Source organism: Rhea americana, unplaced genomic scaffold (genome assembly GCF_003343005.1).
Source record: "Rhea americana isolate MKP2758 unplaced genomic scaffold, rheAme1 scaffold_1, whole genome shotgun sequence".
Lineage (NCBI taxonomy): Eukaryota > Metazoa > Chordata > Aves > Rheiformes > Rheidae > Rhea > Rhea americana.
This window is the reverse complement of record NW_028185038.1, coordinates 19,109,326-19,135,173: the sequence shown is the minus strand read 5'-3', so window position 1 is coordinate 19,135,173 and position 25,848 is coordinate 19,109,326. Positions and strand designations below refer to the sequence as shown.

General features: G+C 45.0%; 1 protein-coding gene across 1 annotated transcript in view; it reads right to left on the bottom strand.

The window, feature by feature from the left end:
* UBE2H (ubiquitin conjugating enzyme E2 H) overlaps positions 1 to 25,848 on the bottom strand; it is a 44,215-nt gene that overhangs the window by 12,401 nt on the left and 5,966 nt on the right. The window contains exons 3-6 of the mRNA XM_085325903.1: positions 14,080 to 14,156; positions 13,333 to 13,407; positions 1,483 to 1,522; positions 717 to 769 (exon numbers count right to left, since the gene is read on the bottom strand). Of these exons, the coding sequence (XP_085182029.1) occupies positions 717 to 769; positions 1,483 to 1,522; positions 13,333 to 13,407; positions 14,080 to 14,156 (245 nt within the window). The remainder of the gene's footprint in view (positions 1 to 716; positions 770 to 1,482; positions 1,523 to 13,332; positions 13,408 to 14,079; positions 14,157 to 25,848) is intronic.

Sequence of the window (25,848 nt, the reverse complement as noted above, 5' to 3'; positions counted from 1 at the left end):
ACCATTCCTCGAAGCGTAATTAGAACACCTTGAGAAGTTCAGATTTTTTAAATGCAGCTCACCTAGATTAAACACTCACTTCTTTTTAATAACTTCAGCTTTCCCTAAATGTTACATTAACGGATCTTTATCAGCTAATGTTTTTATAACTCCTTTAGCAGTGTAAACAGACATGACCTAACAGCAGACCCCAAAACTCCTGCATTAAGTAGTGCAGTTATTACACGCGCTATCCTCTCTAGTCTGCACTGAACTGATGCTGCCATGACAAATTGTTTCTGGTATCATTTTCTGCAAAATCGTGGATCATGGTCCTGCACCCAAAGAATACCTGCTTGAATGCACATACAAACATGGATGGCGTAGCTGGAAACAGGTTACTCGGGTTCCCTGCCTCACTTTAGGCGCACAACTCCTCGCTTTCAATGCTGAATCATTGCTGGATGCTGTCGTGCAGTCAGCACACACCGCCGAGCAATGGATAAGCAATTCCTTTGTGAGGTTTATGGACTATTTTGGCATCTCTGCCATAAAAACAGGTTATGAAAATATTTTCACCTGAAGGTCCTATTTTTCACAAGGCCTGAGCTCAGTAAAGAGTCTAAAATTTAGGTAAGATGTGGCCTAAGATCAAGTGTATCCAGCAAGTTGTGTTATGTTAGCACACCAAACAAGGGTGCTCATGTGATCACCTTTGGGGGAAATGCCAAACTCACCGTAGAGAGCTGTCCAAGTTTGATTGATTACATCTAGACATACAGTTCCTGACCTGAAACATATAGAAAGGACGGAGTTAAACACAATCAGAAATACTCTGGAGAGTTAATATAATTTAACACCCCTTTCCCTTGCCTTGTTTCCCCTTGGCCCCTCTGCCCCAGATAAGGTCTGATTTATTTCTATCTTACGGTTAATACAGGAGATGACCTTTAACTACATAAACCTTCAAACTACGCACAACAAGAGTAAATTGGAGCCATTACTGAATTCGTTGGTCTTTTTAGGGCTCTACTGGAGAGACTGAAGGATAGGTGGCTCCATTTAACTAAACCTTAACTGAAAACATGGCAAAACTGATTTCCATTGGGAAGAGTTTTAGTACAAGCTACACGAACTTTGGCTAACTACTGCAAAGGGAGCTCCAGCTTAGCCAGTGCTATACCTTGTTTTGAGAAAGTCAGCACAATGCCAGTGAGCAGGGGGACTAGAAACCCTGTATTTTCTGTAAATGAGTCACAGTATAGCTCAAATACCACATCCGAGATGTCTGCAACACACATCTCTCTAGACTTGCCTATAGTCTGATCTGGTTGTGAAAAGTTAACTTGAAAAGTCCTTCAGGACACCATCCATCAAACTCCCCGCTCTGGACTGTTAGATCAGATTAAAATATTATTTAACTCATCAGCGTACGACTGAAGCCAGAATACGGCTACAATTAACAAAATCCTTAGGAAAACCACACATTAGGGATTTACTTACGCTTCGTCGATGTTGGGATGGAAAATTTTATTCATGAATCCTGCAAAGAGACATAGTGGTAAATAGCAGAAAACAGCCAAGAATTTTTTTCAAGAGAAGTTTGGAATTTACTGAACAAGGACTCATCAGATGAGTTTCAAAGGAAACACTGGCTTGGCTATATATAGCTATCTAACCTTTAAAATACTGAGGCAGCATTTTGACCCTAGGGTCCTCCACCATCCCTTTGAGCTTCATGAAAAACTCTGCTTATAGTGCAGTTATATCACAAGCTTTTGCTGTTTATTATTATCTTAAAACGTATTATCTTAAAATGAACCACCCATTAGCCCCATTAAGCATACGCATCTGAAGAAGTGGTTTTTAAAAGCTGCAAGCAACTTTTGAACAAACACTAAACAAAACTCGAGTTCAGCATTTGCTTTAGAATTAAATTTTTTAAATGCCTCCTAACAAAGATTTTCTATAAACATCAAGTCATAATGTTAATCTACCTTTGTAAGCCAGGCAGAGGCAGGGAATGCTGCAGACACATAGAGCTAATATTGCAAGTTTTACATCAACACAGCAGTAATTCCTCAGTTGGTACCTCAGGTCTTTTAGCAAAGAAAGCAGCAGCGGTACAAGGTCAAGAACGAGAAGGCTTGTCGTGGTTTTGTGCACACTTCAGACTTGTAGATTTGATGATGCTTTTTTGTTCCAACTTGCAAATTAAATTGTTGAAAAACCCTGTGGTTTCAAGAGTTGCGACATCACTGTAAGAGATGCCTCACATTTTAAGGACAGTATCTGATAAGAGCAGCTAAAGGTAAGCCATGTTTTCCAGCTACCTCATTTAACCTCAGAGTTAAAAATAGATAGCATCTCAGAAATACCCCTCTTCTCCCACAAATAGAGCGCATTATCCCGGTGATATTCAGGTTTTACAGTATGCCACATTTGGTCCTGTAGCCTGGGGACGGCACATCCACCCTAAAAGCAAAATGAAGCGTTTCAGACAACGACTGGGAGCAGATGCAGGCTCCTGCTTCCAAACCGTGTTCTTTCATTTCAGCAGCACGAACCCAGATACCCTGGTGAGGGGCACGTCCCCAGCGCAGAACGACGACAGCGAGGGGCTGCAAAGCTAGGCCTGCCAGTTACTTCCCTTTCAGCTGGATCGAGTATTCCTGCGTACTTCCGCTAGCTTGGTAGAATCATTTTAAAAGCTCTGCCCAGAAGGGCTGCTGCAGTCTTTGTTTCCATACCATTTTAAGTGGCTTCAGGCTCTTAACATTGCTTTTTCTTGTGCATGCCTTTTTCTTTTCTCTTTTCCCAGAGCTTAATAAAGCTTCTTTTTTTTTTCTTTGCCGTACCATCACCCTGTAGCCTGCAAAGCCGTACAAACGCCACCTGTGAGGGAATCATGCTTTCCTGCAGCAAGCAGAAATCTACTTTAGTTAGGAGTAACTATCAACTGACAAAGGTGCTTGTTTATTTAAAAAAAACAAAAACAAGAAACAAAAAAAAAAAACCCACAAGGATGAAGTTTGGATCTGGGATACGGGCTCACATAATCCTTATGAGAAAAAGCTTCTTCCTGTATCCAAAACGCACATTTTCTCTTCGCAGCGGGCCAAGGTATGCAGAACGACGTCGCGGTCTGCAGTTGGGCGCGCTCCACACCTCTGCCCCCTTCGCCTCGCTGCTCCAAGCGGGATACACCATCTCTACCCAAACAAGGAAGCCACCTCAACTCGAGTGACAGAACGGCTCCCATCTGCAGTAGGAGCTGACATATGGATTTATCTCCGTTTCTTTCCATGTATTATGACACAAATATAACTTCATGTTTACTTGATCTACTCCAGCTTTGCACAAATACAGCAAAGACTGAAACGGTGCCTGAGAGCAGAACAGTCTCTAAAGAAGAGCTGAGAGCTGCCTAAGGGATTCCACCTTAGGGAGCATCTTTCAGGAATGCCTTCCCATGACTTAGCTTGAAAAATTGAAGCAGACTTTAAAAGGGAAGTAGTAGTTCTATCAAATATTTACATGATGGTAGCTCTCACAGGTTTAAATCAGGTCACGGATCTGTTTTGTCAGGCACTGGAGAGACACAACATGCAACAATCCCAATTTTAAATTCTGCCTCTCTCAAGGGAGAAAAAATAAAGTAAAGCTCCTGAAAAAGCAGGAGAGAAGACAGAGGAAGACATGCAGGGTGTAAGCTGGACTTAACACTGTTGGCTCTTCTAACCCAGCTAGATGCAGGCAGCCCTCAGACTTCCCTGGTTTTGGCTCTCCACTCATCTCACTGATTTCCTCCTCACTTTTAGCATGGCCACCAAGGCCCTCTGACCAAGAAGTCTGTGAACACCCATAGGTGCAGCTGTACTCTTCATTCACCCACTGAATGGTTTAAGCTAGACCTAGCGCACTCAGGTATCTAGATCCAGAGGGTCTGGGGAGATGAGGTTAGGCTACCTGCTCAGGTGTCTCCCACACCGCAACTCTTCTGTCATCTTTGCATTCATCCAGCCAGAAGACAATCCCTGCTTTACAGTGTCTTTGGTCTTAAGCTTTCCAAATTAAACAGTTTCCTGCAAGAAATAACACACATTCTCTCCCTACACTCCTTGCTTCCTAACTGTTACCACATCCTGTCCCAGCTCTTTGAGATGGCTCCAGTTTCACTCATTCTCCTATGGATACAAACTGCCCAGGCCTGGTGCAGTTCTGTTCATCTTTTCCTGGCTCAAAGTTAAATTATTATCTCCTTCCTCATTTTATAACATTATAACACTATAATATTGCCCCACTAATGCTGATTTGCTTTTTTCATTTTTTGTTTCACTCAAAGACAAAATACAAATGCAGAGCAACTGGAATTTCATTTTTATATAGGCATTTTAAAAGAGAAAGTCAGGAGTAAAAAAAATTCCAAGTGGGATAAATATTGCAGCACGTTTTCATTGCCATAGTTCTGAACACAGCACAGCCCTGACCAAAATACTATGCTGAGCTCCAGATAAACCAGTAAGACAATCTACATTAATAGTGCAGATGCTCAGAGGGTTGTCATCAGTGGCGTGGAGCCTAGTTGGAGGCCTGTGGTTAGTGGCGTCCCCCAGGGCTCAGTACTGGGTCCCATCCTGTTCAACTTCTTCATCAAAGACCTGGACGAGGGGACAGAGTGCCTCCTCAGCAAGTTTGCTGATGATACCGAGCTGGGAGGAGTGGCTGAGACATCTGAGGGCTGTGCTGCCATTCAGAGAGACCTGGACAGGCTGGAGAGCTGGGCAGAGAGGAACCTCCTGAGGTTCAGCAAGGGCAAGGGCAGAGTCCTGCACCTAGGGAGGAATAACCCCATGCACCAGTACAGGCTGGAGGCTGACCTTCTGGAGAGCAGCTCTGCAGAGAAGGACCTGGGAGTGCTGGTGGATGACAAGTTGACCATGAGCCAGCAATGTGCCCTTGTGGCCAAGAAGGCCAATGGTCTCCTGGGGTGCATTGGGAAGAGTGTTACCAGCAGGTCGAGGGAGGTGATCCTGCCCCTCTCCTCAGCCCTGGGGAGGCCTCATCTCGAGTCCTGTGTCCAGTTCTGGGCTCCCCAGTCCAAGACAGACAGGGAGCTAGTGGAGAGAGTCCAGCGTAGGGCTACAAAGATGATCAGAGGGCTGGAGCACCTGCCCTATGAGGAATGGCTGCGAGAGCTGGGCCTGTTTAGCCTGGGAGAAGACTGAGGGGGGATCTTATCAATGTGTACAGGTACCTGAAGGGAGGGTGTCAAGGGGACGGGGACAAACTCTTTTCAGTTGCCCCGTGTGACAGCACAAGAGGCAATGGGCAGAAATTGAAGCACAGGAAGTTCTGCCTGAAGGTGAGGGGGAATTTCTTCCCTGTGAGAGTGACGGAGCACTGGAGCAGGTTGCCCAGAGAGGTTGTGGAGTCTCCTTCTCTGGAGATCTTCAAGGCCTGCCTGGATGCAACCCTGTCTACCATGCTCTAGGTGACCCTGCTGAGCAGGGAAATTGGACTTGATGATCTCCAGAGGTCCCTTCCAACCATACTGATTCTATGCTGACCTTCAAAAATGGTGAAATTTCTACAACAGTCCTGAAGTAACCACTCTCGGTCTTGACAATTCCCTGCAGAGAAGGATACTGTTGCTTAAAAGGTCAACTAACTTAACTAACTCCAAGGATGCCAATCTTTCCTTTGTACTGCAAACAAACATCCATAAAATTCCAACAATTTCACTATTCCAGTTGGGATATACCATATCCCAATATTCCAATATTTTAGCATAAAATAGTTTGTTCTTGCTGAAGACATAAGCACACTCTTGCAACAACTCTGGCATAAGAAACTAACGTTCATCTAGAGGCACGCTCTGAAGTTCTCCCAGCCAGCTCATCCATCAGCCATGGATGGATATGAATGTTCAGGGTACTGACTTGTAGCTCAGTCCACGAGGTCACTTTGAAAATCAGGCCCTGTGGCTGGCTGATGGCTGAACACTGCTCTGCAGAAGAGCAGAACCACAGCAGTGAAACTCTGAGGAACTTCAGACTTCAGTTGATGTCAAAAGCTCTCCTGACCAATTCCAGACAAAAGCTCCCAAGATAAGGCTGAAAGCACTGCCAGAAGAGACTTATTACTGCAAGCTGCTTTGCCAGAAGTACTCCTCCATGAAGTAGAGCTTGGATACTTCAATAACCCTGGCAAGCAGAGGGCTCCTAGGACACCTTGCTTTGCCTGATGTAACCATTAGGCAGAAAGCTCCTGCATGAGGTAGTTTGCTCCCATATCACTAAGCCTGTAGGGCTGGACTGTAATTTAGAGGGGGTCCTGCCTTGGTAGAGCCCTCAGCTGCTCTCCAGGCTGAATGGCTGCTTGTGGTTCTACCAGCAGGCTTGCGGGCTAACAGCAATCAGCAGCTCAGGCTGGAGATGGCCTCTCCACAGCTCCAACTGCACAACGCTGGCTGCCAGCAGCAGGACTGTTCCTGCACCCATTGGTACCTCTCCTCCGCCTCAGATGCTGGCTGCAGTCCAACAGGCAGCACTTCAAGGGTAGCCCACTGCTTATCCAGCCTCAAAGTACAGCCAGCTTAGCTAGTAGGTTATATGAGAAGTTCCAAAAAAAGTTACCTTTTTCTATCCTAGAGTCTTTACGAACAGTGCTAGCACCCTGTTGAAGCATACAGGAAGGTGGAAAAGCAACAGGCAAGCAAATGCAGCGCGCTGCAGGCTCCGTGTCTTCTCACTCTGCAGGGAGTCAGCTGCGTGGCCTGACTCACACCAGCAACGGCCTTCAGGGGACTTCCCACAGCCTCAACGGGACATGTGAGAGCAGAGCTAGTTTATATCCAGGACTTACCTATCCCAAACTCGTCCCCGCTTGCTCGCAGGTCTCTCTTTGCCCATAAAGTAAGGCCAGCTGGACATTTTGCCACCTAAACAACTGTGGCTGCAGATCCATGTCTACGTACCACCGTGGTGCCAAATAAATAGCCGACAGGACAAGGGTATAGTGACCGCTCCTGACTGTTGAGTGCAGCAAGACTGACGAGTCTGAAAGTTATTTTTAATGAGAGATTAAAGCCAAGCCAGGAAATTGTTCAGACTGCCTGGCTGGTGAGATGGGAAGACAGTTACAGCCTCTCTGAAGCAGGATGTAGTGAGCTTAAATACTATACCAAATCAACGTGGCTTGGGTGAACACCCAAGATTCAGGGCGGAACCACGCGCACAGAGGTCAGCATGTAAAAGAGCTTGCGTACAGCATAGTGAGGTCAACAGCAGTGTTTTTCCTCTGCTTTTTTTAAACCACTGAACAACCTATCCAATGGGAAGGTTCTCCCAAGTACTTCTGCAGTGTTGCCAAACAGCTAAATAAGATTAGTCTTAACTTAATGGTTATTACTTCTCCCCTTCCCAAACACTCAAAAGCCTGTGAGGGAACAGGCAGTTTGTTTGTGCAAGGTTTTTGCTTTGTTTTTTCAAGTCACATTGCTCTCATTTCAGTGACTAGCTTCTTGTCTAACTGGTGACGGGTATTCCAGGCACCATAGGTGTAGGAGATGGCAGAGAGGGCATGAGCAGTAACTCAGCCCTAGTTTGTCCTGCAGACACATTCACCTCTGCAGACAAGGATAACTGGGGGGTTGTAGTTGCTCCTCATTTGAGGGGCACAAAACCTCCCCACTCCACAGAGGGTCCACATTTTCCCCAGTGCTCTCACTGGCAAAGTGAAAGATTCTTTCAATTTGCAGGCTAGAAGTTTATTCAGAGCATTAGCTACTGAGTCAAATATAACACTATGTACTCATCATGGAGGCATTCACCATGCAGCGGTGCTTTGAGGTGCTGTGTAACATCAACTGGCTAGCAGCAGAAGCAGAACAGTTTATATTACAATGCTCAACATTTCGTAGCTTTTTAAAACCACACCACACATCATTTTATAGCAGCTTCATGAGAAGAAAAATCAGGATAGAAGAACCTGGCTGTAGCTGAAGCAAAAAAGCTCTGGACCCCTGCTCGGAGTGAATCACCAAGTGCAATTACCCAGTATCAGTTCATCTCATTGCTTAGGTACACCATCACCTGATGCCCAGGCTTCAGAGACTGGCACAGAAGGCAGTGAATCTGTGCCAAGTCAGGCTGAAAACACCTACCCCATTTTGTCAGTCTGCTCCCATTGTAGCAGGGAATCTGCAGAGGGTGCACAGTGTGCGTCAGACCGGAGGGCAGAAGGGGATACAAATTACCTTTAGGTATCTCATCTTTCCCCTTATACAAAGCTAAGCTTATTTGAAAGAACAAGCATTTTCACATCACTTATAGGGCAGAATAAGGATCGACACATACAGGGAAGAGCAAGCTCAGAATGGTCACAGGCGATAAGTGACTCATGAAATTCTAAGTAGCAAAATGTAAGGCAATCTAGAGAGGAGTTGAAAGTAAAAATAGCAGCTGCAGTTAAAAAGAAAAATTAAGCACAGGCCAGGAGAGATCTGGCAAATCCTGGATAGAACTAAGCACCGTTTCATCCCAGTACTGGCTGCTGCGATCCCTTACTATACATATACACATATATACATACCCTTCCATACGTTTTGTGTATGTGCTAGGCACTTTGTTTTGCAAAACACTTACAAGAAAGGTACAATAAAAATGCAAGATATGTACAGATAAGTAGGACAAAAATAGAAGAAAAATGGGAATTGTACATAAATATACGGAAGTTATTTGAGAAAGAGAGGCCTCTGAGCATACTGTACGCAAACCTTCCCACTTTGACATTTGATTATTAAGAAACCAAAATGACTTCAGTGCTGGTCTAATATTTCTGCAGATTTTAGCAGTAAAAAAAAAAAAAAAAAAAAATCAAATGCAACAGAGCTCCCAGGTTCCCATGTCTTTCAGAAGCTACTGACACCGCTCCTATCATCTAAGTAGGGCAGGACATGCCCAGTCTGGGCTTCTTTCTGTGTTTGTGGTATATCAAAGACCATTAATCTCCGATCCTTGGCAGGCATATGGACAGAATAAAAACATGCAAAATTTACAAAGTGTTCTCGTGACTTGGGAGCTCAAAACAGTACTTAAAGTACTTCACAATTCCTCTTTGAAAAGCAGGAACAGACTAGGCAGTAAGTTCCCCTGAAGATATCAAATCCCAAAGGGAAGGGACAAGAAGTGAAGCAGTGCCAGCAGGGTAACTGAAATCATAAACAGCTCAAAACACATCCTTCAGGAGAAAGCAAAATGGAACCAAACATCTAGCAAAGGAGTGCTTAGGGTCATTGTAAGCATGCAGGGATATTTACATTCATTGACAAAAGCATTAAGAGCAGCAGCGTTTAGTAGTTTCAGAAAAAGCAACTGGTTATTTTTCAGGATTTAGTTTTGTTTGTTAGAACAAACTGCTCAAATTCAGGGGGTTTGTTTTAACCCTGAAGATCTGAATGTTTAGAGATGAGTAAAGCCAGTTACTCTCAGTAGGAGCATACAAGCTCTATGGGCACAGAGCCAATACGGGCACTACACATGGCTCCATTTAACCTCTGCATTCTTCCAGAACGCATATTTCCCTTTTTACTGCAGCTTATATATCTCTTGCTAGGAAAAGTCATCCTGAACCAGGACAATCTGGAATCTGGCAGATTACACAGCAGGACCAAGCAAGGAACAGGCAGCCTCAGAAATATCAGAAAGGTACTGCAAGCCAGGATGGCACGCCAGAAGCTCTCGCAGTAGTGCACTTCCATCGCTCCTTTCACATAGATGCTACGATGCTTTAGGTCTATAAACAGAGGCATTAATTGCACTGTCAGGAGAGTATTGTCTCTAGGGTGGCATTATTTAATAGACTACAGCAGTATTTACCAACCTAAGGAGGAAATAAATGTCATATGTGTTTTTTTCTTTTTCTTTTTTTTTTTTTTTTTTTGGGGTGGGGGGGAAGGCAAAGGATGGGAGATGAGAGCAAAGATTCAGCAGAAGGGTCACACTGAACTAGGACTTCTGCTAGACATACACCAGCATCTTCAAAAACAAACAGAAATAACATCCTGCCAGAACTTAAGAAAAGGTCTGCACCATCGCAAACCTGGAACCCACCTTAAAGACTTTCTTTGTTCAGGTTTTTCAGTCACATTTTAGAAGAGAACACAAAGTGGAGCCAGGCTAAGTTTTCATGTACATTATACTCAGTGCCACGCTGGGATAAAAGCAATTTGAACAGATTAGAAAGCGGCTATTAGCACTCATTTTTCAGAAGCAGCTTTCTAGAACGCATGGATATGCTTCAAGCCATCATGTTATTTGCTGCAAAAAAAAAAAAAAAAAAAAAACACGCCATGTTCAAGACCCCATTAAAATTTCTAAGATGGGAAGAAATTTTAGCCTACAGTGCTAGAGGAACAAGGAAAGCTGCAAGAACACCATTTGTGCTTTAAGCTTCATCATAAAAGTGCAATTTATTAAAGAAAAGGAAACTGCTGGATTCTACACTTTATACAACCCAACAACTTACACAGACAATTTAAACTTTGCATATCATCGCTGCAGAGGGATCTATACAGTGCTGAGAACAGAAGGGCAGCAAATGAGCTACACATGCGCTCTAGATGACTGCTCTGCTGATTTATGGGCTCCACCAACTCTGAAATTCTTCACTTCCACCTTGTTTCAGGTCAGTAACTGACACATCAGACTTCTCTCTAAATCCTATCCCTGCCCAACTCAGAACTTGGCTGATGGAGGACGATGGGGTTAGGACACTCGTGCTCACGGCAGCAGGCCCTGGGAGGCCTGGAAGACGCAGGATGGGTGTCTCCTCGACAAGCGTGAGACACACCAGGTAACGCTCCCGGTTTAGGAGGGCTCTGGACTTGCTCTGGAGCTATCCGTAGCGCCAGGACCAGTGGTATCAGGCACCGCGCAGCAAGCGCGCCTCCGAACACCAGTGCAGAGATCAGGCTGCCCCAGAGGAAGGGACCGAGACGTCACTTGGCCCTGGTCGCACAGATAAGCTGGGCTGGGGCAGCAGAAATGGGAACCAGACAAAGAAAAAACAAACCTCTTCCTGCAGCTGCTTCGGAGCCTCCCCGGGTCCTAGCGCTGCCCCTGGGGCTCGCGCTCCCCAGCCATCTCCCCCCACGCCACCACCAGTGGAGAGCCGAGCCCTGCTCCGCTAAGCCAGCTCTCAGTCCAGCACCCACGGTGCGAGTCCGAAACCCAAGCGGCTCCCCACTCCGCCCAGGAGGCAGCCTGCACTCCCAGCAGCCTTCTCCTAAAGCGAGATGTCACGGCAGGTCCTAGCGCAAGAGCCAGCCTTCAGGGGAGCTCAGCGACAGAGGAGGTGGTCCTCAGCACAGACAGCGACTTGTCGGGCAAAAAAACACGCTCTGTCTTACGAGACCAGAATAAGATGGTTGCAATACAAGAGATATAAGCAAACTGAACGGAGAGAAGAGTGCAGACTAAAAGGAAGGCAGGAAAAGCAACACGAGCAGGGGACAAAGCAACTCAGTGATGTGAGCAAAGAACAACTGTCGCCTCCCTCTTCCACTCCCATACACCACATTCCCGAGGAAAACAGGACATCCTTCGGGTGTCAGTTCTGGAAACACAGCCAGGCCAACTCCGATCCCAGGCTGCCTCTTATTTCAGTGCATCACAGCCAGCACTACGCAGTCTCCAAGTCAAGTCACCGTAAGGTTGAACCTGCTGCCTTCAGCGTGGTTAACAGGGGCCTAAATCAGCAGCACTACTAAAGCACAAAGAGCCTGACCTAAGTTTAGCTGTGTTGGCTTCTCAGGACTACTGGGAAGAAAGCTTGTTTTTGCTTTAACTGAACAGCCATGACTTCAAATACACAAAGGAAGAAGTCAGCAGAGAGAAAAATAGTCTTGAGCAGACCAGTATTTTGATGGAAGCTATAATGCCAAAGCAGTTAACAACAAGACAATCTGGTTTTTATATGTTTTCTGAGGTTTGCCTGTAGCCAGCCAACATTAAGGACTGCTGACGTGACAGTGCCCTGATCTGCAGCAGTTTCTGGCACTTGGGAACTGGGAAGGGGAAAGTAACTGGCACCCAGTAATGCACTGTGCACCCCCAGCCTTTAAACCCAAGCAGTGTACAGCAAATTTCAAAGCTGACCGAAGGGGAAGGAGAGAAGAGTTAGCACAGCTGCAGCGATACCGCATCGTCAGTCAGCTGCGTGCACGTTTCTGCGGTTCGGTTAAGGTTTTAACAGAAGGAGAAAGGTACTGGGCTGTGTAAAAGCAGTGCTGCTCCTTCCCAGAAGCACGGCTCACATGAGGGATGAGACAGATTATTTCTCACACGAGAGAGAAATATTTTAAATAGAACACTCTCTTAAGAGAGAGTCTATTTTAAGCAAGCAGCCAATACTTATCAACTCTGAATCGGGATGTTGACATTGGAAGGGACCCATCAGTCCAACCCATACTGTCAAGTTTCCACATCAATTTTCCTCAAGCTGTTTTCTCCATTCTTTTGAGTCCTCTGGTGGCCTGAGCCACAAGCATGCCCTTCTGACTGAGAAGGGCCGTGTCACCGCGTTACCAGCATTTATTTCATAAGCCAGAATAGAAATGTTGAAACTTTATGCATCTACTCCAGCTTTTTCAAACAATATTCACTCAAGTGACTGGAAAAGTTTGGTACCAGAATATATCCAAGTCAGATCACTGTTACCCAAGGACAAAGATAGGATGGATATAGTCTAAAGAACGCTTATTTATCAAACTTCCTATTTGCTCTAGAAGGTTAAACAAGTCTAACAAGTCTAGCCAGTTGTAACTATTCTGGTTTTATGTCCCTGCTTCTGTGTTATTCCACATATGCATCACCTAGTCCTAGATGACAGAGGCTTCAGCTCCTGTCTTTGCTTCCATTCACTCTGCTGGACAACAGGTCCCAGCAACCACGTACCCCAGGATCTTTCATGAACATGCACCATGGTCTTTGCTGTAACTGAGTCATCTTATCTAAGCAGGCTCCACCACTCATTATGGTCACTTGCACCTCATACATGAATGGATATATCATAAAAAAGTGCACATGGTAGAAAGACTCACTTCACCAACACACAAATGCATGACCAAATAGATTTCCGGCTCCTAGCCCTTTAACCATAAGGTCAAACTTCCTCTATACTTTGCATTACAGTATTTGATCTGGAGTTTACAGTAAAGGCATTCTGCAGATGTAAAGAGCTGATTACATCGAGTGTTCGTGCAACCTCACTTGCAACAATGCCGCACGCTCTAACATCTCTCCTGCACAAGCAACAAGATGATTTTGACTGAAAGTGATTATTGGTTACCTATAGACGGGGATTTGAAAGGGTATTTATCAGGAAGGTCGACTCTAACTTTCCATACTCCACCTTCATATGGTGCTGCAATGAAAGAAATGCAGGTATTAGACACACTTCAGAACTCAGAAGAGAATAAACAGAAATACAGCATTAAACAAAGCACACCTTTGCAAGAATACTTAGTCCCATCAGGGGGTAAGACTTCACATCAAACCGCCTACAGTAAAAGCCTTTTTCCTGTACTGCCTCACTGATATTGCAGAAAAATCTCAGCACAAAGATACAAGAGCCTTACTCAAAACACAAGGACTTTAGAATAATCTACTTACCTTTGGAGATGTTACTAAACTATGGTGTGCTGGAGACATGACTCATGATCTAGTCACTAAAAAAGCCGTACTGATTACAAACGCAACCAAAGGTTTGGATGATGGCGATGCAGAACTGACAAGGCAGGTCTAAAAGGGCTAAGGATCAACAAGAGTTGGGGCTGAAGGCGATAGCTAAGGGCTCAGCTGTTAGAATACAGTACTGGGCTCCGCTCGGCTCCAAGGGAGATGGTTCATCTGCATTAGTGTTCACAGCTGCTGCTTCCCTCACCTTTGAGACGATGGCCTTCAAATACTGCTACCCCTTTGACTTCTTGCCAACATTTAGATTTGTTTATTGCTTCTTCTGCTCCAGAAATGTGATCACTGTTCCCCACCATAAACTATAATTTGCACTTATAGAAGGGTTGGGTCATTTACTTACTTCCTTGTGGTCCATAAAACTTCACAACAAATTCATTGAGTCCTCCTAAGATTGTGACTTCATGTTTGCTCTCAATACTGATATATCAAGTAAAGGAAAATATTTAGTCTGAGAAACAAAACACATTTACTCAGATATAAGTAACTTGGTAGAAGCCTGTCAAACCAAACGGTTTAAAAAATAGATTTCAAATTACCCTATGAAGAAATTTAAGAGTCTTGACACATCTGAATGACCAAACTACTAAAATTACATTAGCAAAAGCCAATTCTACACACTGAAGACTCCCTCCCCCCACCACACATTGAGCAGGAAAGGAACCTACTTTTTTTTTTTTTTTTTTTAGTAGAGAAAAAGATTGCCCAATCTTCAGAGTCATAAAACACCGAATGGCTCTAAGGGGGAAAGGGAGGTATCATTACTATCTACTTCTGCAGTGCTTAAGCTCTGATATAAGAAAAAGTGAAGTCCCTATCAGTAACGTATTTGGAACCGGTATTCAAACTGCAGAAGGGAGCTAAAATTTAGAAACAGTAAAAACTCCAAAGCTTCACTGCACAAAAATAAACCACTGAACCGCAGGGGCAGCAGAGTGAGGTGAAGACTCCAAGAGAGACTTCTCTCCATCCCTGCACCCCGGATAGCAGCCACCAAGCAGAAAGTCACCCTTGCCAACCACTCACGTTAAACGTTTACTCGTCCGCCCAGATCAGAGAAGCAGAACTTTCCCCAACTCCTGTTCTGACAAATGCAAATTCTGATGAATTCGATTCTACTTGGCTGCCTCCAGTGCTGTCAGATAGCCTCCCACTGGTACCATGCAAATTACAGCAATCTAATATTAATTTGACTTGCAAGACCAAAAACTCTGCGTCTTTGGAGAAATGGCAGAAGGCTGAGATTGAGGCACTGTTACAGCACTAAAAGAACAACTGTCTCCAAATAGTTAAAAAGAGAACCAAAACACCAGTGCTTTGAGAAGGGAATAGAGAATTGAAAGGCAAGAAACATTCATCTCAAGTAATACTTAAGACAATTAACAGGGATGTTTCAGCATCCAAGCTTGCTGAAGATTTCTGCTATAAATCAGGGTTAATGGATTGTGCATAATATCCTACAGCAATTACCTTTAATCAATAATCTTAGTATGAATTATGAGAGAAGCATCAGGAAAGCAGAGCAGAAGGAAATCCAAGTTTTACTCCCATACAAACTTCCAACAGCTTCACCGCTGCACCGTAGAGGCTGCCTCTCTTTGAGGAATGGGGACATTAGCAGAGAATATCTAATAAGAGACCCTTAACGTCATACCACTGAGCTTGTCAGAAACCCTCAGGCAAGGGCAACAGAAACCAAGTCCCCTTTTACAACCAAGCTGGTGCAAAAAGGCTCTCTTGTCACTCTCAAGGCACAAGATTTTTCCACGAGTCTTTTTACTTAGCGGTAGTTATGCTGACTACCTCCCACCTCCATGGCTCTAAGCAAACATCTGAGTGAGACCCAGCACATGCACATCACTTAAATGCTCTTGACCCACGAGCAGCTTAACCACCAAGGACAAGCAAGTGGGACCTACAAGCAGGAACAAATAATTCTCAGCTCAGCTCCTGATGCGAGATCAGCGATAGGCCTACGAAGTTTGCATAGGGTGAGTCACACAAAGTACTCCAGGAGAAGAGGCTCCTGTAGCCACAAGTGTTAACTCAGTCTCAGCAGTCTGCATGGGTTCTCGTAAGCAGGATATTCAAGCTTCATCTGCAGGGTCAGTCAGGATTTATAGCAGTTCCTGAAGTACAATGACTTTCAGTTTGGACAGGGTTTTCCCACAGTGTCAGCTCCAAAAGATGCAATAACCCTTTTCCCCTCATTCTAAAAAGGAGGGGGAAAGAGTTTACACCAGCTTGTTCTGGCTCAAGACTTTTCTTAGTTCAGCAGAAGCTGCTCTGCCCTGCAGGGAAATGGAAAGCAACTTAGCTCCTCTTGGGTGACTGTCGGGGGCACTAACGCAGGGCAGATCAACACCTTGCTGCCCCAAGCACAACTGATTTCGCCGCCAAAAGCCAATGGGCCTCTCCGGGAAGAGCTGAATCCCTGAAGGTTTGTGGAAAGTACCTTAGCATCTACGGAAATCCTGCAGCTTGCTTCAGACCGGATGTTACGGCACACGTGTCACCATACCGGCACCACTCAGCACTGTGACAGTCCATTTTAAGTATAGGCTAGAGCAACTGTAAGCCCCTTTCAAAGTGTAAGCGCTTAAATAGGTAACTATCCCACACTCAGGAACGGGCTCTTACCCAAATCCTTCATATATGATGATGCCCAAGAGTGAAACATTTAATACTGAAGTATGTTAATACTTAGAGCAGCTTCACAGATCAGGTTAAATACAAATGGCTTTACTTAGGACTAAATCAAGTACCACTTAATAAAAAACAGCTTTCCAAGCCTCGTCTTCAAGCTCCTGAGCAGTTGCAGTGTACGCACCCTGTAGCTCTGCAAGTTAATAACGACCATAAACTAAGTGGGGTTTTCTGCATGCAGATTTAAGCCCTAGCATTCTTAAAACCAAAAATCTATTAGTAAGCAATATGGTACCACATTCAAATATTCTCCCTATTGTGAGAAGGGCCTAAAATTCCTACAAAAAAAATCCCCCAAACAAAGCACGTGACTAATATTCAGGAAACTGATAGGCATTACTTGCTGCATGGAAATGACTACATTGGTTATTATCACGATACAAGAGTTTGAAGTCAACCTGAAAATAAAGTCAACTTCAGCAATAAAGCCCTCATATCAGTATAGGGCAAGCCCCTGGAAGTACTTTAGCACAGCTCTGAGGAAGTACAAGTGACTTTCCTGGTCACCAGGCAATTTCATGTGAACTCACACTTCCTCACATGAGTGCGGCGAACCATCTTGCCTTCCCCTCTTCACCCGGTTTTTCCCCGAAAACTGAGGTGCCCAGGTGTAAAAAAAAAAAAAAAAAAAAAAAAGCAAAGTCCTACTGGCAAAGTGGTTTAAAACACTAGTAGGAAAAAGCATATGGGACAGTTACAGGAGGAAGAACATTTCCACCCTACCAGCAAATTGTCTTCTCCAAGAAGTCTTCAGGTCCATTCCTTAGCACTCTTAATCCCCAGGAAACAACATCACACAAGCCATGACTCCAGGGAGACAGAAAACCAAGGCAGACCTCAAGGCTTTTTGAGGTAGACGACACTGCAATCACCCCATCCCACATGGGCAAACTAGGAAACCCTCTAACAGCACAAGGAAAAAATACACGACATGAGATGTTTGAAGTATTCTCTGGAATCACACTCCTGAGGGACAGTCCTCCACCCACCATAACTGAGGGTAACATGTCTAGGAGTAAAGAATGCAGGCTCTGAACCAACTACTTGCTCAGCTCACACAGACTATTTTTTACATCAGGCAAAAGTCTTGCAACTAAATCCCAAGTGAATCTTGTTCCATGCACGCCAACAATTAATCAGCTGCCTCAGATCCAAGAAAAGAGTTGCCACTTTGGAGACCCGCAAGACTTAAGAGAACCCAGCTGTGCCTGGGGCACAGCAAAAAATCTTTTCCCTACACTCTGGACTAGACCAGGGCCTGGAGCTGGATCCTGCAGCAAGCCCAGGTGGCTCCCAGAAAGAAAGTCAGAAAGTCCTCAGCATACCGAGAGCAGCTTCAGGAACCCCCAGGAAGCGCATCAATATTTTGGCGCAAATCCTCCACAGTTAAGGTCTCCGCAGGTCTGCCAGTGATGCAGTTCAGGCATGAGTAGCAGCCAGCCTACAGAGGTGACCAGGCTCTTCACAGCACCCTGTGCACCTATCCCAGGAAAGCTATGTTTGCACCCAGGACTCCTATCAACCTCTTCCACCCAGTACTGATGTAAATCTGTGCAGAAAGCGCTCCTATGAGGACTTCAAGTACCTTCAAGACCACAAACCCTTCACCTGGTTTTCCTCTATAGCCATTGTGTCCAGATGAACACCTCCATGCCAAACACCCATTTTGTCATCGCACTCAGTTATTTAGATTAGCAGAAAGAACAAACAGCTAAAAGCTTTAACAATACCGGAGGCAGTTCAACAGCTCATACTAGTACGAGCAGTCTGCCTTGCTTCTAGAGCAGGGCACGCAGCTACCATGCGCGTACGCAGGGGTGAGATCACCAGCTTGTAACACATCACATACGCTGAAATGTTTAACAAAAACACAACCAAATCTCTTTCAAGATACTCAGCTTGCTCCTACTAGTCTAGGTGACTTATAGCCTCAATGGTTTTATCTCCTGATCTGATATGTATACTAATTTGACTTCATGTCAAATATAGTTAGTGTAAAAGTCAGGAGAAAAATAGCAAAATCTGGATACAAGTCAGGTTTCTGTTTCTAATGGATAAGAAGTTCAAAAGCTTTAACTCAAGATCACAGAAAGTAGAAGGGAGTCTTGAGGACCTGCAGAGAAATTATCTTAGTCCCAACACTATTAGGGGAATTTTAATGACAGTAAGTGTCAAAAATATTTAGTTGATGATATGGAAAGCAAGCTTATTTTCAAACATCAGTTCAGAAGGGGTTGCTAGGGGAGAGACAGAAGGGAATTTTTGCTGCAGCTGATTACAGACTCTCTATATAGTGACTGAAAAGTGCCAGAAGCGCAAAGGCCAACTGTGCTACATATTAGCATTATAGTAACATCCAGAGCCCCCTATCAAGATCAAGGCTCCATTGTTCAGGGTTGAGCTGGTAGGAAATTGTTTCTTCAGTCAGAATAAAAAGTGATTTAAAGCATTTTCCCTCTTCTGCTTTGGGACAAAAAAAAAATGCAAGACCTTTCAAGCCTTGAGTTAGAGACTGCCCAGCCAATGGCCAGAAATGGACTGGGGACGGGAATCTGCCTGTTTCAGGGTCAAGTTCCCACTCTCGCACTCTCCTAAGCAGCCTCGTACAAGGCCACCCACTACCCTGGGCCTCTATCTCCTCTGCAGTAATAATAATAATAAAATTGTTAGGATACAACTTCACACCCAGAGCTCCCAAAATCCCAGATGAACATCATGGCCAACAGATGGCTAGCCCGTTTGGGTTTTTCCTGTTGTTTGTGTCCCCCTTCTTCCCCCCCAAAACATCTATCCTTAAGAAACTCCCTCCATTAAGTTTCTCTGAAATCAACATAAGTAGTTATAAGCTTGGGCAAATGGGCCTCCCAGCTAAAAATATTTCACCGAAAACATTCTCAATACAAATGGCCACGAACACCCTGCCCTGAAGAGTCGGGTAAAGCGGGACACTGCAATGCCTCAGGGAAAAATAAAGCTGAGATCCGTATGGGTAAATACAAAGTTCAAGTTTGCAGATAGGTCGATAGTCATTACCAGAAAGCAGCCTCCTCCGCTCTAAGGATACCTGCTAAGAATATCTTACGGCACTTTAGGAAACCTGTCTACAGCTCTTCTCCCAGGTGAAGAACTTGACCGCAGAAGACAGGTATCATGGGTTTTCAAGAAAACGGTAAGGCCACACCTGGACATGCGATAAAATGAACGGAAGTCATCCAACTCTGCCACCAGAGCAGCTGGGAATTTATCTTTGAGGAGATACCTCACTGCAGCTCAAAAGATTAATATTGTTAATTTTTCTCCCTTGCCAAGAGCTCTGCAGGCTGCAAGCACTGCCAGGTACCGCATGGGCGATGGAGGGGCAGCCACACCAGCTGTTTGCTGTGCAGAAAGCACAGTTCTGCTTGCTCAGAAGAATTCACGCCTCTAATGCCGTGAGGTATTTGCAGAGTTTTGCAACATAAATAGCCTCTAATAGCGAGACTGATGGTTACTCATATTTATTCTCTGAAAGGTGAGCACGTACCACTCCGAGAAACACTTACGCAACCTGCAGTTATCTGCAAGGAGCCCTACGATTTAGCAGCATTAGCAGTTACACTGAAGCGTGGGCAGCAAAAGGGCAAGTTCAGCTCCGTTGCCTCCCTGCCCCCAAGCCCTCGCAGCCTGCTTTACCTCCTCAGAGCTCCCTGCCTTCGTCCCGGACAGGCCACCCGAGGTGCCAGCCACACACGTGAAACCACTGCCGGCGCCACGACTCCGAGGACGCTTCAGTTTAAAGCGCTAGGAATAGTTGTTCTTGTTTTCCCCAGATAAAGCCTCTGCCCGCCGCTCACACTGCGCTTCCTTCACGCTTCGCATCAGTCCCCGCGGTGCAGCGGAGAAAAGGCCGTTTCAGCAGAGCTGAGCAAGTTCTGAAGAAACCAAAACTCTTGTGATTTCACACGGCAGCGCTTCTCGCGCACCCTGACGTTTCTCCCAGGCTACTTCACAGCTCCAGGCCGAACCACTCAGAGTATTAAAATCCACTGGTTTTCCCCGCAAGGTACTCGCTCTCACTGCTGCACGGCACAGCTCGTAGTTTTTAGCTTCAAGTAAAGGGGTTTTCTAGCAGCAGAAACACGTACCCTATTTGCCAAGTACTCTGCGTTGCCCAGCTCTCGGTCCCGACAGCCGCAGCTCCATCGTCCGTACCAGCCCCCAAAGGGAAAACGCTGCTGGAGCGATCCGGAGTTCGTCTTCGTGCGTCTGACGCCAACCTCAATTTTCCTCTGTTTGAACCAAGTTTGCCCGCGACCCCCACAGCTTCGAACAGGACAGCCGTAAACCTCGATAGCTTGAACAAGGGGGAAGGACGGCGGCGTGCCGTCAGAGCGCCGCAAAGCGGCACAGCTTCCACGCGCGTCCCCGCTCGCCGCCGCGGAGCAGACCCGCGGCACGCAAACCCGGGGGCGGCTCGACGCGAAGGAGCTCTGCTCGCAGCGAGCGGCGGCTGGTTACGCCAGGAGCTGCAGGTGCTCTGGAAGCTAGGGAATAACGAACCGGCACTCGGTCGCCGTGTTTTATTTCGGATAACGCATGCAAGCCTGTTTTCCTTTTAGAAATGCTTAAAACGGTTTCCTCTTTAAAAAAAGAGAAAAAAAAGAAAAGCCTCACTCACCATTTCTCTATCAGATTTTAACCGGTCTGAAAAATCAAGAAGAGGGATCCTTCTTATTCCACATACACTCCTTACAATTTCATGTCAAGAACAGCAAACTTCCTAAGACGAACTCCAGAGTGGCCAGACATCCTGCCAAAAGAAGGGGCTTCCCTACTCCGCCGCACGTGCTGAGGTACCTCACTGGTGCGATCAGGGCTTTTGGGGAGGAGGAACGGCTGCCCCAGCGAGCGCTCCTGTTTGGCTTGCTTTCTTTGGAGCCCTAGATAACTCAGGTCTGACCACTGCGCACTAAGCTTTGCGCCAGGAAGCGGCAGTAACGAGGTTCAGGTAGAAGGAAAAAGCTATTTCTCTCCGCCACCAGAAGACACTTTGCATAGGAGTTGTCTGCTATCAGCTGAATAGAATCTAAATTAACATTTTTCCTATACAGGAGACACTCCAGACTTAAATCTACTCTTCTCTCACCAGAAGCAAAGGGAAACATCACGAAAGGCCAATACAAGCAACATCTCACACCATGCCAGACCGAGCAGTATTTCCTTTCCTTCCAGGAGACAAACCTAACGCATCTTCCCTTGAAGAATTCCAACTTGCTCAGAAACAGAGGTAGCAGACTCTTTTGCCATAGAGAAAATACTGCAACAAACATCTTTAAATTTGCATTCTCCAGTTTCCATTGGATGGGACACACATTTAGTTGCAACCGTGGCACCAAGATGACCTTCGCAATCAGTTTAGCCAGGAACACAATCAGCGTCTTTCCGATGGTAGATAAGAAGTGCCGTAGCCAAACCCCAGCCTCACTGCTAACGCACTGGTGATTACTGAGCAGTTCATTTGTGTCCTTCCTATTTTTATAAATGCAAAATGTACAAGCATTAGGACCCCATTTTACCAGGTCTCTTTAGCCAGGCACATTTCTCGTTCTCTACCCAGCTTAACCTTAAGTGCTGCCTTTTGATTAGCAGCACAGCAGAGCTCTGCTCGTGAGATGACTACATTTTGGTGCTACATGTGTTCATCAGTCCCAGGAGCAGTATGGTGGAAGTAGCTTGAAGTCACTTAAAGCTGTGACGTACGCAAGGGCGGCCAAGGTGCCGCTGGAGAAAGGCAGGGAGCTGCACTAGCCAAGGTGAGAAGAAGTCAATGCAGAATTTAAGTGCGAAAGGACAGGATTTGATGACAGGGCATCAGAACGAAGTTGCGATCAACAGCACTTAACCAATGTTCCTGTGTACTACCATAACATAGCAGTAGCATTTCCCACGCAAAGCGCTGCAAAATGCAGTTCCTTCAGATCTCAGTAAAAGAAGATACGCTGTGAACCAAAAAGAATTTAAGTGCAATTTGTTTGCAATGATAATAATCCTGGCTGCTGTGAGCACCACAGGGTTTGCTGGAGGTGAACTGCTCAGAAGTATAGTAAGGAAGACAAAACGTAGACTCATGACACAGGAACATGGCTCTGGGCTTATCTGGGGTGAGTGGAGAGGTAAAAAGGATCACACCATAGAAATTCGTTACCCTCCTTCTGTGCTTCCAACCAGATGCGTAAGCCTCCAGGAGAAGCTCAAGACAAGCACCTCACGTGGCATGAGCAAGGACTCTGCCAAGAAGTACATGGGTACTGTGCCCCCCTCCCAGGGAACCACCAAGCCAGAAGCTACAGAGGTGCCACTGCAGAACAGAACTCATCACACTGGTATTTAAAGTCAATCACAAGGGAAACCCAAGTCAGATCTAGAAGCAAGGATAAAATAGTATCAGTTTACATGGCCACACCTCCATCTCCAAACCAAACCATCAGATACAATATTTGCATTGCTGCAGCTTCCACCAAGGAGTCTGTTACCATGGTGACTACAGGTTTGGAGGGAACTCTGTATTCAATGTAAGAATAATAAAACTTCTCAAATAGGTGAGAAATTAAGTGTACTTTAAGTGAAATATCAGAAGGAGAAGGAAAACAGTCGTTTCTTCTGCCAGTTGTGCTTGCTGCAGTTTATTTCCTCTGTTTGTGAGTGCAAGCAGCACCAAAACACTCCCAAGAGAGAAACTGTGGTTGTAAAGCCACAGAAGTGAGAGCGCAGCTCCAAGCATGTGGACACCAACCTTAAGATTTAAACACATTTCAAATGGACTGTGCCCCCTATACATTTTACACAAACGTACCAGGTTTCTTAAAAGCAGAAGGCTTTTCATATGTTTTCACAGTTGAAATACTTAACTGATTTAGACTTCCTGAAAACATATTATTTTAAGATACAGTCTTCTCCCTCAGTGAGGTTTGCTTAGGTTTCCGTAGAGTTTACTGAAATACTTTCTTACTCCAAGAAACCTAGAGTCATTTGGAAACTGCATGCATGTCAAGCCACCTCAACAACCACTACATAAAACCCCAAACAGCCTAAGAAGGAGTTTAAGTAACACCTTGAGCACGACACATTTGGAGCCCAGACAGATGCAGAAGAGGTCAGCAGTTGAGCTCTGACAAGAGTTTTTACTTATGGAAAAATCCATGAGAATCCCAAGTTCTACTTATTTTTGGATTTTGATCAACAGAAAATGTTTTAACAGTGTGGACGGGGAGGGGGAATGAAGCATCAAAACAAGTACTTTCATTCTGTAATTTCAGAGTGATATTCTACCACACAGAAGTTTAGTTTTAAGGTGCTTTGGCACTGAACATGCTCCTCTTCTACATACCAGGACCTCTTGTCTGCAAGGGGTCTGAATCAGGCCAGGGACTCATCAACAAGTGGATGTTGATATGATGGAGTTCAAGGTGATGCAACTTAACACTGAACTTAGAAAGCCTCAAATAAGGGAATGCTGAGCTGTTTTAATAGACACTTCACATTACACATTGGGATGTCTCTTCTGAGCAAAAAACCTTAAGTCTCCATAAAAGATGCACCAAACAGATGTACTAAGCTTTAAAATATTAAAAAATGCTCGGAGGGAGGAAAAAATATATTTTTAGAGTTCCATCTAGGATCCTGCTGCCCTGGAATAAGGGCTGCATATATCAGGCAATCTTGTTTGCCCTTCTTTGTGTGTAAGCACAACAGAGCAGCAGCTGAGTAGAAAGTATTGATTCAGTGTAAAAATGCTCGCAATGCATCAAAAATTGGTCCATTTGATAAGCCTAAGCAATGGCAGCAAGACGGTTAGCTCCATGGTTCGTGTCTCTAAAAAAAATAAAATTAAATAAATAAATAAAAAACACAGCAGGGTTTGGCAATGAGACTGGCAAAGACAGCTGTGGGGCACCTACTTAGCTGCACTGCCTCCACTTCCTTTAAAACCAGATCTGTGGAAGAGGCTTGCTTTGCTGACCTCTGCTATAAGCCTACTGGAGTCCAAACCTGCAAGAGAATTTCTGAAACGTCAGAGCAGAAACAAAGGACAGAGCTACCCTGTAAGCAACTCTTGTACCAAGAGGACTAAGCCGCTCTCGCAGCGAGGGTACGAAGCTATCCGTGGCAATAGTGTTGTTCTACCAAGTTCCTTCCAACACAACAGCAGCAGACGCAACAGTACATAGAAGTACCCCATGACGAATTTCTTGCTCACCTGAGGTCACATCTGCACAAGGTTTTTAAGAGGATTTTGTGAATATTCAAAGTCTTCAAGGTCTTCAAAACTTCGTCAGCTTTTCAAAACTTTCAAAACTGAGCCAACATCATCCATTTGAAACTCCACCTAGAGCTAATTGTGTTTAAATTATAAGACTCAGAGCCTGGAGCAAGCACTGAAGTAGACAGTGCCAGTGAAAAAGCAGCACAGGTCCTCATGATACTTCAACTTTATATATTCAGCAGTACTTAGTGTCATGCAGCAAGCTCCAGGAGCTGTCACACCACCACTACAGTAGCACCACCACTTTGGGTCAGTTCCAGGACTTAAAGAGCCCAGGAGATCTGGGGAAGCTCTCCCATCTGAGCTTACAGGCTTAATATCCAATATCATACTTCTGAACTGTCACTCATCTGGGTGTTTTCCATACCAACCAGAGAGGCAATAAGAAGGTTCCCCAAAGGCACTTTGGAAATTATTTCTCCCTCTAAAGGAGAGGGCACAGTTTACATATATTTGTGACAGATTACTTTGCTACTTGAGTCAGAAGCTCCTGCATTTCTGAATCTACCCGGAGAAGCATTATTATCTGTCAGTGAGATAGGCTTTAAAATAAATCTCAGAAACCACCAGTATTTCTACAGTATGGATGCAGGAAGTAGAGGCACACAAATTGTATTCAAGAATTAAGCTAGAGATTAAAAAAAAAAAACAAACAAAAAAAAACACAACACCCTTCCCTCAACCTCAAGTAACACAGTGAAAAAGGCAACATGTGGCTTCAATCTCAATTTCACACTGTCCTCGACAGCCCAATTTGAGGTAACACACAATGCTCTCCCAGATACAGGTGCTAGTTTCAGGGCAGATCATATCCTGAGGCACCTGCTGATTTCTGTTCCTTTCAAACCACTTTATTAGAAATTATTTTTTTCTTTCCTTCAAGAAGAAGTTAAGTTCTGCTCTTCCTTAGATTCTCAGGTTCAGCAGACAGTACGTGAACTGGCAGGAGAAAAATAATCACGATGAACACCACGCTTGGGACAGTCCGTCTATGCAAAGGGCCTCATACTGAAATGTCTATTAACAAAAGGCTAACGTTAGCATGCCTGTTGATAGAGCATCCACATCTTGTAAGAGCACATCTAAAATCGGTGACCAGGGACC